At 38.9% G+C, this 16,780-nt stretch overlaps 1 protein-coding gene across 3 annotated transcripts in view; it reads left to right on the top strand.

The window, feature by feature from the left end:
* Positions 1-16,780, top strand: part of SHANK3 (SH3 and multiple ankyrin repeat domains 3) — a 244,325-nt gene that overhangs the window by 138,829 nt on the left and 88,716 nt on the right. For all 3 annotated transcript variants that reach the window (XM_069979855.1, XM_069979864.1, XM_069979872.1), the window contains exons 6-12: positions 905-1,013; positions 4,421-4,572; positions 4,943-5,110; positions 5,986-6,102; positions 7,974-8,051; positions 15,057-15,123; positions 15,517-15,850. In XM_069979855.1, coding sequence (XP_069835956.1) covers positions 905-1,013; positions 4,421-4,572; positions 4,943-5,110; positions 5,986-6,102; positions 7,974-8,051; positions 15,057-15,123; positions 15,517-15,850 — 1,025 coding nt within the window. The remainder of the gene's footprint in view (positions 1-904; positions 1,014-4,420; positions 4,573-4,942; positions 5,111-5,985; positions 6,103-7,973; positions 8,052-15,056; positions 15,124-15,516; positions 15,851-16,780) is intronic.

Consider the following 16,780-nt stretch of genomic DNA (forward strand, 5'->3'; position numbering starts at 1 on the left):
CATTTTTATGTAAAAAAAACGCCATGCACCAATTTTGGCATTCCCATTGTTTCCTATTTTCCTATAACGGCTATTGTAAAATAAAAGCTGTTATTTTATAATGGTGAAAAAATGCCTTATTTTTTGCCTAAAAAAGCTGTTGTGTGAATGTACTGTAGCCTAAAGTTTATGAATGCATTTTTTAATAAATAAAAAATAAATGAAATAATTGTACTGACTTTGATATATCACAGTAGATACAGTAGAAAGCCGTAAAAGACCATTCATAAAAAAATGTGCCTGAGAATTCATTTGACGACTGACTCTCCAGCCACCGCTGCCTTCTCCTGAGCAAATACACAGCAAATTCCATATGATACATGTAAATTTTGCTATGTAAGCCTACTTTTTATGGTTTGTAAATGTTGCAAATGTTTGTAGTGCTCTCCACCAAAGGTACGGTCAGATCTCATTATAAAGAAATAAACTGCAATTTAAAGGGCTGTGAAGACCAAAAACTTATTTCAAATACATTGCTTTAATAAAGTCATATTACTGTGTAATAAAACTATATTAAAAAAGTATGTCTTTTTTTAACCTATATACTAATGTTGAATGGCAGCAAGGGGTGACGCGGCCTCTTCCTCTTTAAGAAACGTTTGTGTTATGGCGGCAGTGCTAAAAAGGCTGCGTTTTGGCGCCAAGATGATGGCCGTGGGAACATAGCCTTACTGTGAAGACGGCATTTTAAAATCTAGCCTTGATGCTATTTTAAGATGGTAACATATTGGTTGAAATATGGACATGCTCGCATCTGAACCTCAAAATTTCTTATGTATTGTTCTTATAGATTTGAAAATGTAATTCCCATCTTTATAATTCTGTGTCTGTTTTGGTCCCTGATTTTTTGAAATTTACTTTGTAGGGGAATCTAAAGAAATTCATGGAGTACATTCAGCTTCAGAATATTGAGAAGGTGACCAGGTTGCTTGAGAGGGGTCTGGATCCCAACTACCAGGATCCAGATACTGGGGGTAAGAGACTTTAAAATGCATTTAGATCTTTAATCTGGTAATCTTTATCAAAAGCCTAAAATCTAGACATCTTCTATGTGATACATTTCTGTGGGAAAATGATTAGGGCATGCAATATTTATACACTTATACTCTTATTCCCTTGTACACATACTTTTTCTGTATTGTAAGAATGGACTTCTGAAGTTCCATTCAATTTTTATTTAACTGTACATTTGTAGAAAAATATTTGTAGATTAGGGCATGTTTTTCACAATCTAGCATGCCTTCAAAAGTATTGACTAGATGTTACTTCACACCTGCATTTGTATTGCCTGCACAATCCCAGGATAATTCCCCAACTGCTTACATGGCTGCCATCTTCTCTAAGGGTGGGTTCACACCGAGGTATCTGCACAGAGAAGTTCCCCTAGATTCTGTCGCTCGCGGCCACGCGCATCTCCACCTGTGCCATAGATTCCATTCTATGAACAGGTGGATTCCACCGTCCGCCTTTTGGCGGTCAGCGGAACTCATGCGACCATAGAATGGAGTCTATGGGACGAGTGGAGATGCGGGCGGCCAAGAGCGGGGGCGAGCAATGGAATCCGCAGGAACTTCTCTGCACAGATTCCTCAGTGTGAACCCACCCTAACAGGACATAATATTTCAAACCACCCTTGGAATGCGCTTCCCTTCTTCATATTTAATACCAAGACTATGAGATACATTAATTACCTTGTATTTGGTATTGCATTTTGGTTGTCTTACAAACTGTTGCCTCCCAGCTGGAAGCCCTTTTTGGAGGTCAAAAGGCACCTCTACTGGTATAATGGAATGAGATAGTCACCTCTGCTCTAATGAACAAATAGGTTAGGTTCCAACGGACGTGGTCCAATTTATCGCCTAAACAATCCTCATCGGGTACAATTAGTTTGGCTCTGCCTGGTGGAAGCTTTCGAATCCTTCCTCCCCCTTCTCCATCCTCCAATCCTTTATTCTTCTAATTTATGTCCATAAGACCCAGTTGGGCCATGTCTTTTTTCTACTTTTTATCCTTCAGCTTAGGTCACACCTTTGTCCATTGCCTTCCCCTTCTGTAATCCCTGTGTAGTGTTCAGCATTCTCGGTTCATTTGCGACCCAATTTATGATGTTCATTTATTTCCTCTTTTTTTTTTTTACATAACACAGGAAATCTGATCAATCTGTATGTTCCCATACACTTTTATAATACTGTACATTTGTTGCTGAGTTTTAACGTGATCTGAATAATAATAATAATTTTTATTTATATACCGCCAACAGATTCCGCAGCACTTCTGGGGGTACCTACATAGACAAAAAATAGACATTACAGAGATATACATATAATTATCCATACATGAGGAGTGAGGTCCCTGCTCGCATGCATGAGCTTACATACTACTAGATCTACTACTAAAATCTTTTTCACATTCACCACACGTGAACCAGGCTTTAGGGTGAATTTACAAATTATGTTTTTGTTGCAGGTTTCAAGTTCGATAGTGAAACTACAGTGTTAATGTGTGGGGTTTAATGCACCCCATTCAATCACAGCAGAAAAAATTGCAATAGATTGTAGACATGCTATATGTATCAGACATCCAGGTCCAGTCTCCTGAAGGCAGCTTTTTAGTCTTGTGCTGGTTGCAAAAAAAGAGACTAAACACATGAAGTCTGACCAGTACAGAGAGTCACAGCTCAAAGTGTCCATCAATCACATGACTGCCTTCTCTGTGAGCGCTCAGATCACCTGGGAAACACAGGACTTCCTGTGTTTAGACTCTTGGGGGAAAAAAGGCAGAATACAGGAAGTTCAGTGTTTTCCATGATAACTAAGAAAAAAACAATCATTTAGCAGCCTGGCCTCCCCCTAGTGCACTGACTGGTGTTTGCTCATTATTATAGTTTGGGTTACTAATTGGTCTTTGGGTGTGGCCTAATTGAAAAGTCTATTGAATTTCATAGTAAAAACAGAGAAAGAATGGTGACAAAAGAAAAACTGTGTGTGAACAACTAATAAAAAACGTCCACTGTTTGAAAAAGACGTCTGAAAATAATTGTCATGATCATTATTTTGACGTCCGCGGTGATAACGTCCGTTATTCAATACATTGTGTGCATTGGATGTCCGTCTTTACATTGACTTCAGTGCATTGCATTGCAGTCAGTTAAATCGCGGCAATAATGGACGTTATTTTAAATAACAAAAAACAACCGCCTTTTCTCTAATTTGACGTTGTATGAACATAGCCTAAAGGAGGACCTTTATCTCCACACAACTTCTTTTTTTGCCTGTTTGACAGCAATCTTTTTGGACAATCGTCATTTTGAGCTCAAATAACGTTTGTTATTGTTATTGTTACTGACAAAAACACTGATGGAAATGCTGACCAAAATACTATGTGTGAACATAGCCACAATGTAAAAATGAAGGCGAATTACGTCCGTTATTACAGAACAGTGGCCTTCATTAATGAACTTGATTATTTGTTCTTATTTCTATATTGTGGAAACATAGCCTTAGCTTCTGCGTTTCTGCAGTTCGTTTAACGTATATATTTTTGTAAAATTATTACTTTGAACGTACACAAAAACATGCTCAACCGAATCCATCCGTTTTGATCCTTTTTTTTTATAATGGTCGTCGATAGAAAAAGGGATCCAAACGGATTGCACACAGTTGCATCCGTTTTTGAGTCAGTTTTTTCATCCGTTTTCTCCCCCCATAAAACATATACGTTAAGCGGACTGCAAAAATGCAGTGTGAACCCAGCCTAAAGCCACACAGTTTGGCATTTGTTTACTTTTTTTATTTTACATTTAGTTGAGTATACATATTTTCTTGGGAAAAAAACACATGTAAACATATATATTTTTGTACAACATGCTATGTTTATCTCCCTTTTGCCTATAATCTTTATTTCTGTGTTTGTTGCCGTTTCATACCGCTCATGTCATGCTTTAATACACAACTCATTAGCGTGTCATCAGTCTTTACCTGTCACTTTAGCTTAGTGTGAATTTCTATACCTGTCTGAGCAGCTTGTATTCTTTTCTGCACATTTAAACCTTTATCTTGTTGAATATTTTAGATGTCTATGATGCTTTGATCATTTGTTTTTGATACTGTTTGTTTTATACCATTTATGTTTTTAGTAATAGATTAGTATTTCCTAAAATATTGTTTTAAGTCTTCATGTATTATTTATTCATGCTCTGATTAAGCCGCTGTGCAGAAACACAGTACCAGGTGCACAGTATTCAGTGTAGATCTCTGACAAACCTCTTTTTATTGAATCCCATGATCGTTATACTTTGAAATATGTTGCGTGGTGTTTTATAGTCTTTAGAACTGTTAATGATGTCGGCTGCATTCATCTGATGTGTATTTAATCTTCCCAGAGTGTCCTCTCACCCTTGCTGCGCAGCTCGAGGGAGGAGCAGAACTGGTTAAGGTTCTGCGGAGCGGTGGTGCACACCTGGACTTTAGAACACGTGAGGGGCTAACGGCTCTGCACAAAGCGGTGCGATACCGCAACCATGCCGTATTAATGGTGAGCCCTTGTTTACATTTTCCAGAAATATAACTTGACAAGAACGATTATTTGTTTTTAGTTGTTTATATTTTTAAGACATTTTGTTTAAAAAAAATAAAATATTTCCTATCTTACATACAGTATATTTGCAGCACTACCTAGATATATCTATCCTTTACTACACAGCTTATCAGAGCTCTTTCCCAGTTTCAGCAGTTTTCACTTATGCCGCAGGGGTGGCTCCATAGTTACATTACTGTGCATGAAACATATATAGTCCAAATAGGTTTGAGACATTTTTCTTTTTCTTTCTTTTTTTTTTTTTTTAGTTAACTAATCTAATTTCTGTCTGTCCACTTTCTTCTCAAATCGAAACACAAACCTTCAGACCCTTTTGGATTTAGGTGCTTCTCCAGACTACAAGGACAGCCGTGGCTTAACCCCACTCTATCACAGTGCAATGGTAGGGGGAGACCCATACTGTTGTGAGCTGTTGCTCCGAGACTACGCTAACCTTGGGTGTGAAGATGAAAATGGATGGCAGGAGATCCACCAGGTGAAACATTGTACTGTTATGGACTACTGAATGTAATATAGTTGCAGCACAGTGTTGCACACTTTAAAGTGTACCTATCATTCTACTTAGTACAGGAGAGTGGCACCATCCTCACCTTTTGGCAGCCTGTAGTTCCCTTTTTCTCTATAAACGTCCCCCAAAAATGCATCTAGAATAAACAGCAATTACTGTAGTAGATAGGGAGGAGGTGGTTGGAGCTGCAGCTTTTCATGTAGTGTTTCAGTCAAAAGGCACACGTTGGAGATGGAAGGAGTGCAGTTCATTGATTAGAGAACAGCAAAACTTTGACATCACACCAAGAAGAGTATACAGAGGAGAAAAAAACAAAGAAACAAAATAAGGAGCTTAGAGGCAATATTTCTGGCGGCACTGGATCTAATATGTATCTGTAGCTGCCCCAGGAGTGATAGCATTCTGCTGTTAGGTTGTGATCATCATACCATAAATTACATCCTGGGTGAGATCTTGGCTGTATGACAGGTCTGATGCTCTATGATAATATTTTCATACATATATAAATAAATATATATATAAATATATAAATATATAAATATAGATGTATATGTATACTTTGCTTGTTGTTTTATTTGAATTGTCTTAAACCTCTCATTGTTTCATTGCTTATTTTACCTACAATTCTCATCTCTTTTTTTGTACGTACTGTGGTTTCATCCTCTGGCCATTTGGACTGTCTACAGTGCCTCACATGTGTGGATCACTGTGCACATCTATCATTGTCTTTCTCCCTTTTTATATGTTGTCTGTATTTGCTGGACATTTTGAAATAGGTACCTATTTTCTTTGTCTCTTCTTGAAAGCCTGCCCTTCTTCTCACTTCTTCATGTGTTTCTCAGGCCTGCCGGTACGGACATGTTCAGCATCTAGAGCATCTCCTCTTTTATGGAGCAGACATGAGAGCACAGAATGCATCGGGGAACAGTGCTCTACACCTTTGTGCTCTCTACAACCAGGTGACAGAATTTTACATATAAATTTGCATATAAAACTGATTCTATGGACACCTATGGACAGTTTGCTTTTTTTCTTCTTTACAGCCTTTACATTTGCTGTGTGAGCTCTATTTCCTCTTTACACTGGTGCACATCCCATGTGGTTCTAGCCTCCAACTGGCTTTTGTGTGGTCTCTTCTCTGCCTACAGCCAGTGTCTGTTCTTTAAGAATTCTCTTCCTTCTTAGAGTATGTTAACACATGCCATCTGTGGTCTAAGCTCATATGATACAATGACTTTAGCTTACTCTCTGGGTTAGGTCATCATATACAGTATAGGGGACATTTATTAAGTCCGGCGTTTTCTGCGCCGGACTTAAAATGTCCCCGCTGCTCCGAGACTACGGAGATTTATGTAGAGGCATAAATCCCATGCACACCAGTGCGTGCGCCAGGAAACCTACGCCAGCTCAGAGCTGGAGTAGGTTTCCTGAGTATTTTTCAGTGAAACAAATGCTGAATTGAGCAGACTCTAAATCCGCGCCTCCCGTTCCACCCCCTCCACACCCCCGCCCCCCTGGCGTACCAGGTGGAAAGTGGCCAGATGCGAATATTTTATTCGCAAAACGTCCATTTGCAAATAAATTTATTTGCATCTGGCCATTTTCCGACAAAAAATATGCTTTTTTAACTAATAGGATAAATGTCCTCCTAAATGTCTCATGTTTATAATGAAAAAGTACTTTTATGTTTTATGTACAGATCATGTTATTCTATGAAATGGTAACCCATAGGACATTGATGTCTTAGGGATCTCACTTACTCTACGGCCAATACTGCAGGGAAATGCTCACATACAGAGTCATTCTAATTGTAAGATGTACTAATAGAATTGGAGCATACATGGTCAGCTTATATATATATCTATCCTTGGGCTGCCTTAGTAACTACAGATGTAAATTCTATATGGATCCTAGCTATTGTGTAAGTACGTGTCACTAGAAGGAATGTCAGTTGTAATGGCTGGGTACTTCCAGTTGTGTACACAGATTTTTTCCAGTTATATCACCCAGCCTGTCCTGCCTGGGGCTCTTCTAATCTACTGTGCATGCTGCTTATCTGTAGCTGCTGGAGATCACAGGTGGATGCAGAACTTCCACTGTGCACCATGTAGAACGGCTGACTGAGCTCTGATGTTTCTCTGAGTAATTACCAGGGGAAAGCTTTATTCATGTGAACAGTTTTCTACAGACTCACAGGGGATTTTTACACATCTGCTTCTTGGCTTATCTCTTTATAGACCTAGTGGTGCAGAAACATATGTGAACTTGGTGCATGTGCTGCCAAATTCACTGATGGAAACACAGGGCATGGGGCACTGCAGGAAAGGGGTGCTACATTTCCCTCACATACCTGTCTAATATAACATGATAATTGAGATATCACACCATACAATGCAAGAGCACATCATTTTTCTCTGTAGAAAAATCCTCATCTGATAGATCTGACCAACAGCTTTAAAACAAGAAATTATTGTACATCATTTTATTAAAACTCACAAAGGATCAAGTAAGTGTGAAATGGAGGAAAGACTCTGGTGCATATTGAATGTTTAATACATAACACATATTGGGATTTTGCATCTAGTTTCCCTTTTCTCATCTTTTTTTTGCTGCTCTGCAGAATAATACCATATTCATTTTTTTTTTTCAAGATGAAATGTCACATCCAAGTATTGTAGAATGTAGGTACTGTAAATTGTGGTTCTTAAAACCTGATGGACTTGCTGGACAATGGCAGGGGATTTGATTTCCACACCTGTGTGCAGAATGTTTGGCCATTAGAGCTTGTGTATTTTGTATCTGCCCTCATCTCACTCTGTTTCTTCCCTAGGAGAGCTGTGCACGGGTTCTTCTCTTCCGTGGAGCAAGTAAAGAGATTAGGAACTTTAACAACCAAACAGCATTTCAAGTAAGGACAATTACTATTTTGTATTCAGACTTGAAGTAGTATTATATTGTTCGAGTCCCATAATAAATATACTTAGAAAAGCTATTGATACCTGGCTGAAGAAATAAATGGATAGCATCAGCTGTATTGTATTGTTCTTCACAGTAGGAAAGTAAATCATTAAAAAATATTGATACAATTGTTAAAGCCTAATTCCGCCTAAAACCTGGAAATTTAAGTGTGACAGCTGTTTACCAAAATAACCCCCACTTCAATTTGTCATGTCCCACCTAGAGCTGTTTAAACAGGGCATATAACAGGGATGGGGAACCTTCGGCCCTCCAGGTACAATAACCATCATGTATGGACAGCCAAAGCTTTAGCTTCGGCTGTTCAGGCATGATGGGAATTGTAGTTTTGCAACAGCTGGAGAGCCGAAGGTTCCCCATCCTTGACATACAGGAACATTCACACTTGGCAGATTTGTTGCCAAAGTATTTGCAGCTGGGAATCAGTTACATTCGTCTGTATGGGGTTGTTTCAGCAATCAGCAAATCCCAACATTCACAAAAATTACTGCTGTGTGTGACTATACCTTCATATAGGAACATCAGGATTCCATGATGCTCTACTCAGTTAAGCTTAACTCACTGTGGAGGTCTGTAATGATGTAAGTGTGGTACAGTAACACCAGTATTGGTGTCATAACATAGGCCCAAATCTTATTGTTATTGATAAAAAATGAAAATCTACATTAGTTTGATTCCACATACAAGTTACTAGGATCCTCCACCTTACAAAGGTCCAGGAAGCTCAGATACGAGGAGCTGTTAGACAGGGTCCTTACACAGTGGTCCATTATTTAGTGCCATTTTTTTATCTTGTTTAGAAAAATAGCCAGTGTTAGTAACAGAAAGAAATCATTGGCAACCACACACTCTACAGCATGATCAGCTTCCTGCGTCTCAGCAGTGTTAGGCATTGAGCACAGAGTTCTATACTTGGCCAAGTGCTTACCTGGAAATAGAATTTAGTGCTTCTAGAGGAAAACATGATCTGTGAAACAGGATCTCACTGAGAAATACTGTATAGAGCCACAATTTGGTCCCATTTTACTAATCTCATTACAAGCCAAAATAGACTTGCTCATGTGCATTAGGCTTAGGATGCTTTCACACTAGCGTCACATGGATGCATTTTTGTTTCCATAATACAATGGGAAGTCCTGACCTGACTGCGGGGCTGATAATTTAAACTGAATCCTGTCTTTAGACCTGTGATCAGGCCGTATTGCGCTAGTTCAAAACTGGCCTTAGGCTATGTTCCCACCAGTATTCTTGCTCAGTATTTTGCTCAGTATTTTTCAACCAAAACCAGTAGTGGATTGAAAACACAGTAAACACACTGCTGAAATTTAGTGGATGATCTTAATTTAATGGCAAATAATTGCCATTATCTTGAAACAACTGCCGTTATTTGCCGTTAAATGACAGCAATCCACTAAATTTCAACGGTGTGTGAACATAGCCTTTCTGTGTTTTCAATCCCCTACTGGTTTTGGTTGCAAAATACTAAACAAAAATACTGTGTGTGAACATAGCCTAGGCTTAGCTCACAATGTGTATGGGTTTTAAAACAATGCCCAGATGCCACAGAAATCCGAATATTTGCCAAAATCTCCAGAGGATTTTCAGGGCTGTCTTTTCTGCAGTTCTGAGTCTTACTTCGGAGACCATGACTGTGCTTTTAACATGCAGTACGGTAGTCAGGATAGAACATTGATACACGGAACACATTTTTTAATCATATTTTAAAGATTAAAAAGTCTGACTTGGAAAATGCCTTTAAAAACACTAGGTTTACAATGCAGGGTCAAGGGTATATTTCTGTATACCAGAATTAAGTATACAAAGATAAACTCTCCAATATCCACAGGCTTACATCTGTCAGCCTTTTGTCTGGTTACATTTTGATGATAGCACTAAAAAGCATATAAGGTAAAGGTACTGTCATTTTATTTATTTATTTTTTTTTTTTTAATAATTGTGTTATAATAGTGGTGGATGCCATCTCTTTTTATCTGCCTTTTTTACACATACTCCAGCTATTTTACATATATATTGCATATATAGTTCAATGACAATGAATTCATTCAATGAAATCCCACAACTATTAAATAGGTATTTGTTGCTCATGAAGTGCCACCATATCTAATATCAGATGAGACATCCAGTAGTAGCGATGCTTGAAGTGCAGAGTGATACTAGTGGCGGAGAGGGTAGCACTGCAGGTTGTTACAAGGACACCCGTGATGTCCCTGTGATGAGCAGATAATCTCTGCCTATCTATATAATCCTTTATTAATCTGGATTACTGTCAGTCTAGTGTCAGATCCCCTCCCACACTGAAACCATCTGTTGGTACACAGCAATATGTGTCATATATTGTTTATTTATGTGTCACAGCTTAATTGAAGTGCTTAATAGTTTATTATGTGAAGAATCAATGGTGCAGAATTTTGGCTTATGACCTGTCACTTGGGGGAGTTCTCTTGAGTTTGGTATTTGCAGAATGAATGCAGGTAGATTATGCACAGGTATATTAGATGCATTTACAGCTATCTGAAGAACAGAAATCATGATCTGCAGTAATTCATAGCTGTTGTTTTACTTCTGTTATCTTATATTGCTGATCTTATTCTGGCTTCATAGGGATCTTAGTCTTATGTCTGTCTAATGTATGGGAGATTTTAACTGAAAACCTCCTCCCCACCTAAGAAAGATGGATTTGTGCAGAAATCCCTGTTAAATCCATTTCCTTAGAATTACTATTTGGATTTAGAACTGTATATTTCAATCAAATTTCTCAAAAAATACTCCCTCCTCCCTACGTTAGAGACGATTTTTTAGCCATTTGTAACACTTATTTTTAGGCTATGTTCCCACACAGTATTTTTGCTCAGTATTTTGGTTAGTATTTTTTAACCAAAACCAGGAGTGGATTAAAAACACAGAAAGGCTATGTTCTTACACTGTTGAAATTCCCAGGGAGCAATGCACCTAGGATTTAACTGCATTGAGCGCTTTTACCGGCAGCTGACAGTGTTATCATTTGGCTGGTCTCCCTGAGATCAGCGATCTGTTTCTCTTATGGCTTTACTAGGCATTGCTCCCACCTAGCCAGTATCCTGCTCCACACTGATGAGGGGCAACACGCCGAAACAACTGTCTGTGGATGGTTACCTAGCCTTGGTTTTTCCCTTGTCATTACATTGACTTATAGGGCCACTTAATATGGTGGTTTTGGTGGTTTCCCTACAGGAGCCACCCCTTGGCTGGGTCCTTCCCAGAGGGATATCTGGCTAGTCCTGTGTTTCAAGACTCTTAATTGAGGCTCCACAGGCTCTTCTTTTGCATACTGTTAAAATTTAGTGGATGGCTGCCATTAAATGGCAAATAATTACTGGTATTTTAAAACAATGCTGTTATTTGTCATTAAATGGCGACCATCCACTCAATTTCAACATTGTGTGAACAGAGCCTTTCTGTGTTTTCAATCCACTCCTGGTTTTGGTTGAAAAATACTGAGCATGAACATAGCCTTAATCTGCACTGCTGTTGTCATAGTACAGACCTCGACTATATACCTGGTGCATAGGCTAGTTCTTGTGCAATCTTTAGGGTGCCCTCACGCAGCAGGCTTTTTTGACATTTTTTTACCCCCCCCCCCCAAAAAAAAAAAAAAAAAAGTCAATGCAGCACATGGCTTTTTCATGCGGTTGCGTTTCTTCCTGGGGGTTTTGACTTTGGGGGTCGGCATTTTTAGCTGAACGTAGACTTCACTGCTAAAGTCCATGTTCGGTTCAAAATGCCGACCCAAATCCATCCGCTCCAGAAAGAAAGAGGTTAACTGACCCCTTTCTTGCTGGAGCGGTTAGCAGACATGGCACACAGAGTTTTCTGTTTGTGTGTTGCTGGGGGGGGGGGGGGGGCATAACACCACAGTCTGGTCCCCAGGGACCGCCTGTTAACCGCCAGTTAACCGCCTGGGGACCAGACTGTGGCATTTTTCTCCCTAAAAAGCGCCATTTGCATAGGCTATGGCATTTTTTAGTGGAGCAGAAGACTTCCATTGAGGTCTATGGAAGAAAAATACCACAGTTTGCCAAAAAAAACACCAAACTCTCAACATGTTTTATTTTGCAAAGAGCCACAGAGCAGTAAAAAAACATCAAGGAAAGAAAAATGCCAAAACAACAACAACAATAAAATATTGTGTGTAAAGCAGATAAAAAAAACTTCCATTGACTCTCAGCTAACATCTGGCTGCTGGCATTCTTGCAAAAAAAGGGGAAAAAAAACACCATTGCATTTTCATTAGCATTTTTAATTTAAAAAAAAGGGGCAGTGTAAAGGCAGCCTTTTGGTGTGTTTACACAGACCGAATATGGTTTGAATTTTCACAATAACGATTGCAATTGAGTAATAATTGGCTTGTGTAAACACAGCAAACGATCAAGCTACAATCGAGAAATCGTTCATCATGATCTTTCAACATGTTCTTAAATAGTCGTTGGTCATTTGCTAAAAATTCGCAGATCGCTTCGTGTAAACAGTCTTTTTAAAGATTCACCCTATATGTGAGATAGGCTTAAGCGATCTTAAAAACGATCGCAATAAAGATTTTTTTTAACGATTTATCTCTTTGTATAAACGCTGATCATTATAAAAACCAAACCGTTGCTTCAAAATAGTTAAACGATCGATTGGGCGAATTATCGCTTCATGTAAACGGATCATTAGTCTCTCTAATATGTAACTATGCTTTACATGAATGCTGGTGAGCTCTAGATCAATTTTTTTTATTTTTTTTATTTCCAGTCCTTAAAGGACACCTGTCACCCCCCGTGCCAGGGTGACAGGCTTCCGACCCCCTGTTAGATCCCCCTATACTCACGTGATCCCGCCGGGTCCCGCTTCCTGAGCCGGTCGGGTCACGGAGATATCAGCGCCCGAAGCCTGGCGCGCGCGCTGACAGCAGAGTCAGATGCCCATAGAGAATGAATGGGGAGTCCGATGCTCCGGCACGGGGGGGGTGACAGGTCCTCTTTAAGTCTGTCAATGGGTCATGATTTTAGGATATTTCAAAAAGAGAACACCTGCACTGACTATATATCACCTTTGAAATACTAAGGACATCCTCACATTATGACCTGCTGGGGGGACCTGAGGACTGCAGTTGAGAAACACTGAGATATCTTTGTTCATTGATATCTTGTTTGAAAGGCTGCCTTATGTCTTCAGTGAAGGTATCACATGACCTCTATAGGTAGAACTTGCTCATTACAGCTGTTGTAGAAAGTAGAGTAGATGCAGATAGCCGCAGATGTCAGGATACAGAATAACTCAAGATTGTGGGAACTGTTTAAAGGGAATGCATCTAGGTTAATTTATTTTCCGTTTTTTAAGACATTATAGATACTGAAATGTTTATAGTTTTTATAGTCTCTAATTTCTGATTTTAAATGTATTATCTTACTTTTTTGTACACTAAGATGGCTACCATATTGCCTGAGGTCATCCTCTGTGTTGTTAAAAGCATTTAGAAACGTGCTTTATATCAGCTACATGGGCATTGGAAACTATAGAATATAGGGGATTCAGTGGAGGTTTTTTGGGGCATACTCTTTCACTTGTGTAGAGGTCAGTATGTAGGAAAGGAGAGGGGCTTAGCTCTGTCCATCACCTATTGTGAATGGCCTGGTCATTTCTTACATGCAGAACACATTACCAGTTGGTCAAATGTTTGTGTGTTTGGGGTGAATGGGAAAGATGGTTGTCAGCTAAATGAATGTTTGGAAGGCAGCTGTTGAAGTGTGTATAGACATCTTCGCTAGACTGAAAGATACAAAATTCCTAGATTATTTTAAAATACACGTAAGAAAATGAAAAAGTAGAAATGATTTTTCTGGTGACATATTCTCTTTGAAGAGGCCTCAAGACCAAGAGATAGATAGTGACATGGGATGTAATATTATCATATTGCAGCATTACATCACGTGTGACCAATAGATTTGCTTCAGTGTGCAAACAAAACACATCCGTTTTTTTATTGGCCACATTTTTTTGTGTACGCAAAAAAGGATGCATTTTATTTATTTTTTTATAATGTAAGTCTATCAACAAACTGATCAAATCGGATGCACACAAATGCATCAGTTTTTTATCTATTTTTTTTTCTTTTTTTTTGCATAAAACTGATGGAAAAAAAATGCAGTGTGAACCCAGCCTAATTGGAGAGATGCTAGATTTTCTAAGTACTGGCTTTATAAGAAAGGATAATCAGCTTGGTGTATGCAGCATCATGCTATAACTATGATAGAAAAAAGACCCCTTACTCCTTAATATAAAATCCAAATCATATGGACGTCGACCATGGGCCTATAGACTTCTATGAGTGCTTTATTATTGCTCTGTACAACTTGGAAATTGTATGGAAACATAATATGAATGTGTGTGCAGAAGGTATCGGAGGGATCCTTCTCCTAGCTTCTATGTACTCAATTTACAATCCATGGACAAGATTAGTGGTGTTGTATGTTTAAAGACAATCCCTTTTCTAAGTGCCTTATAACACTAGGTTCACGCTGCGTTTTTGCATCCGTTTTACTGTATGTATTTTGATTACAGAAAAAGGTGGTCAACCATGTCTTTGTGCACAATGAAAATTTTTTTACATTGTGTGTACAGCTGTTTTGCCGAACTGCGGCCATAAAAAATGACCATCTGTTTTTGCATCCATTTTTCCCTTCAATCGTACACGTTAAATGGACAGCAAGAATGCAGTGTGAACCTAGCCTTAGAGTGCAGGGCAGTTCTTGTTTGATTGCTATAGGCATCTTTTTGTTTCTTTGCACTAGCTTTGATAAATCCCAATCCTGTACTATATATTTTTGTTATCTTAGTTTTGTTTTTATCTCTCTGTGTTAAACCAAGACATGTATCCTCCCCTTTTCTTGAATCACAGGTTGCTATTATCGCAGGAAATTTCGAACTTGCTGAAATCATCAAAACTCACAAAGAATCCGACATTGGTATGTGACAAATCCTCACCATCAGACAATGGAATAAATGGCTCTTTTACAGTTTTATTGCTTTGTGTCTTATTGCATATTTAGATTCAATTCTTATGATGTTTTCACTGATTATATATTTTTTTAGATTGAAATTAAGCTTAGTATGTGCAATTCTACATGTCAAAAATTCCACATTTTATACATTTTCTTTCTGTGTATTTTCTCAATATTTGAAACTGGTGTAAAATCACAGTATTGAAAACTACTATGTTTGACTGAGAATTTCATACAACATTTTCTGTTCTGGTTCCTTTAATTTTTACTTCCCTGCATACCACATACTACTATTTTATTGTGAACTTTTACCATGTCCAAATGACAACGTTTTCTTTTTTTTATTTACTTGTCTAGTGCCTTTTCGTGAGACTCCAAGTTATACAAAGCGCAGACGTGTTGTGAGCTGTGTGGGTCTTTCATCGCCGCGTTTTCTACAGCGTTCTGCCAGTGACAACAACCTCAATTCAGATGGAGCTCATTACTCTCCAGTGCCATCACTCCGTGGTCTACCCCCTCAGCTGCTCTCCCAGGGGCCTGAAACCTCCGGAGGGGCAGCTGTGGGGGATAGCAGCCTTGCGAGCACTGCCAGCTCCCGCAGCACACATAGCCGATCTCCATCGTTACATCGTGCAAGAGAAGAGAGGGATACTGACAGTCACACGCTGCGGAGGGGAAGAGGAAAGAGCAGGTAAATTTATACTTATTATGTTGCTAAATATATAAACACATGCTAGCTACAGGCAGTGCTGCCTACAGGTAGATGTATTGTTAAAGGCTATAGACCCCTTTGCACAGATTTTTTTATTGTTAATTTGTTTCCTAAATGCAAAGTAAAGCAACTAAATAGACTTCCTTAAAAATTTCCTACCACTCAGCTGTTAGTCTGACAAAGATAAGATAAATCTATCAGAAGTACCTTCTGCTCTCAGCATTAAAAAATAGGTGAGTGAGTTACACTCCAGAGGAGTGTAGAGAGAGGAGAGCGGAAACAAGGCTGTTTACTGGGAAGAATCATATAGATTGCACACAAGAGAGAAAGCAGTCTGCAGAAGCTTTAGAAGCAAAAGTAAACCAAATTTTTAATAAGAACCTATGGAGATTTTTTTTTTTTGCAACATAGTACAGTACAAGTACAAAAAATGATTATGGCTCTTTTTAAAAGTGTCTATAGCCTTTAACATTTAAAGGGGTACCCTGGCTCTAAAAAACTTTTTATATTGCTGTCCTTCTGTACAACATAATAAACATGCTATTCTTACCTCACAACGCCCCTTTGGTGTCCTTCTGCAGTGTTTTTGGGTCCCCTATTGAGAAAGACACTGCCACCTCTGAGATGGACTGGTCTTGGCAGTTACAGCCACCTCAGCCAATCCATGACTGAGACAACACAGCGCCAAGGCTAGTGATTGGCTAAGATTGACTGACGAGATTATCCATTTCAGAAGTAGCAGTGAGAGCATTTAGCAGGGTATCCGAAGACACCAAAGGAGGACACTGAGGGAGCGTGGTGAGGTAAGAATAGCATGTTTATTATGTTGTACAGAAGGGCGGAAATATACCAAATGTTTTTCATCAGCGGAGATCTCCTTAGGCTAGGTGCACACTACGCATAAATTCA

Source organism: Dendropsophus ebraccatus, chromosome 1 (assembly GCF_027789765.1).
Source record: "Dendropsophus ebraccatus isolate aDenEbr1 chromosome 1, aDenEbr1.pat, whole genome shotgun sequence".
Taxonomy (NCBI): Eukaryota; Metazoa; Chordata; class Amphibia; order Anura; family Hylidae; genus Dendropsophus; species Dendropsophus ebraccatus.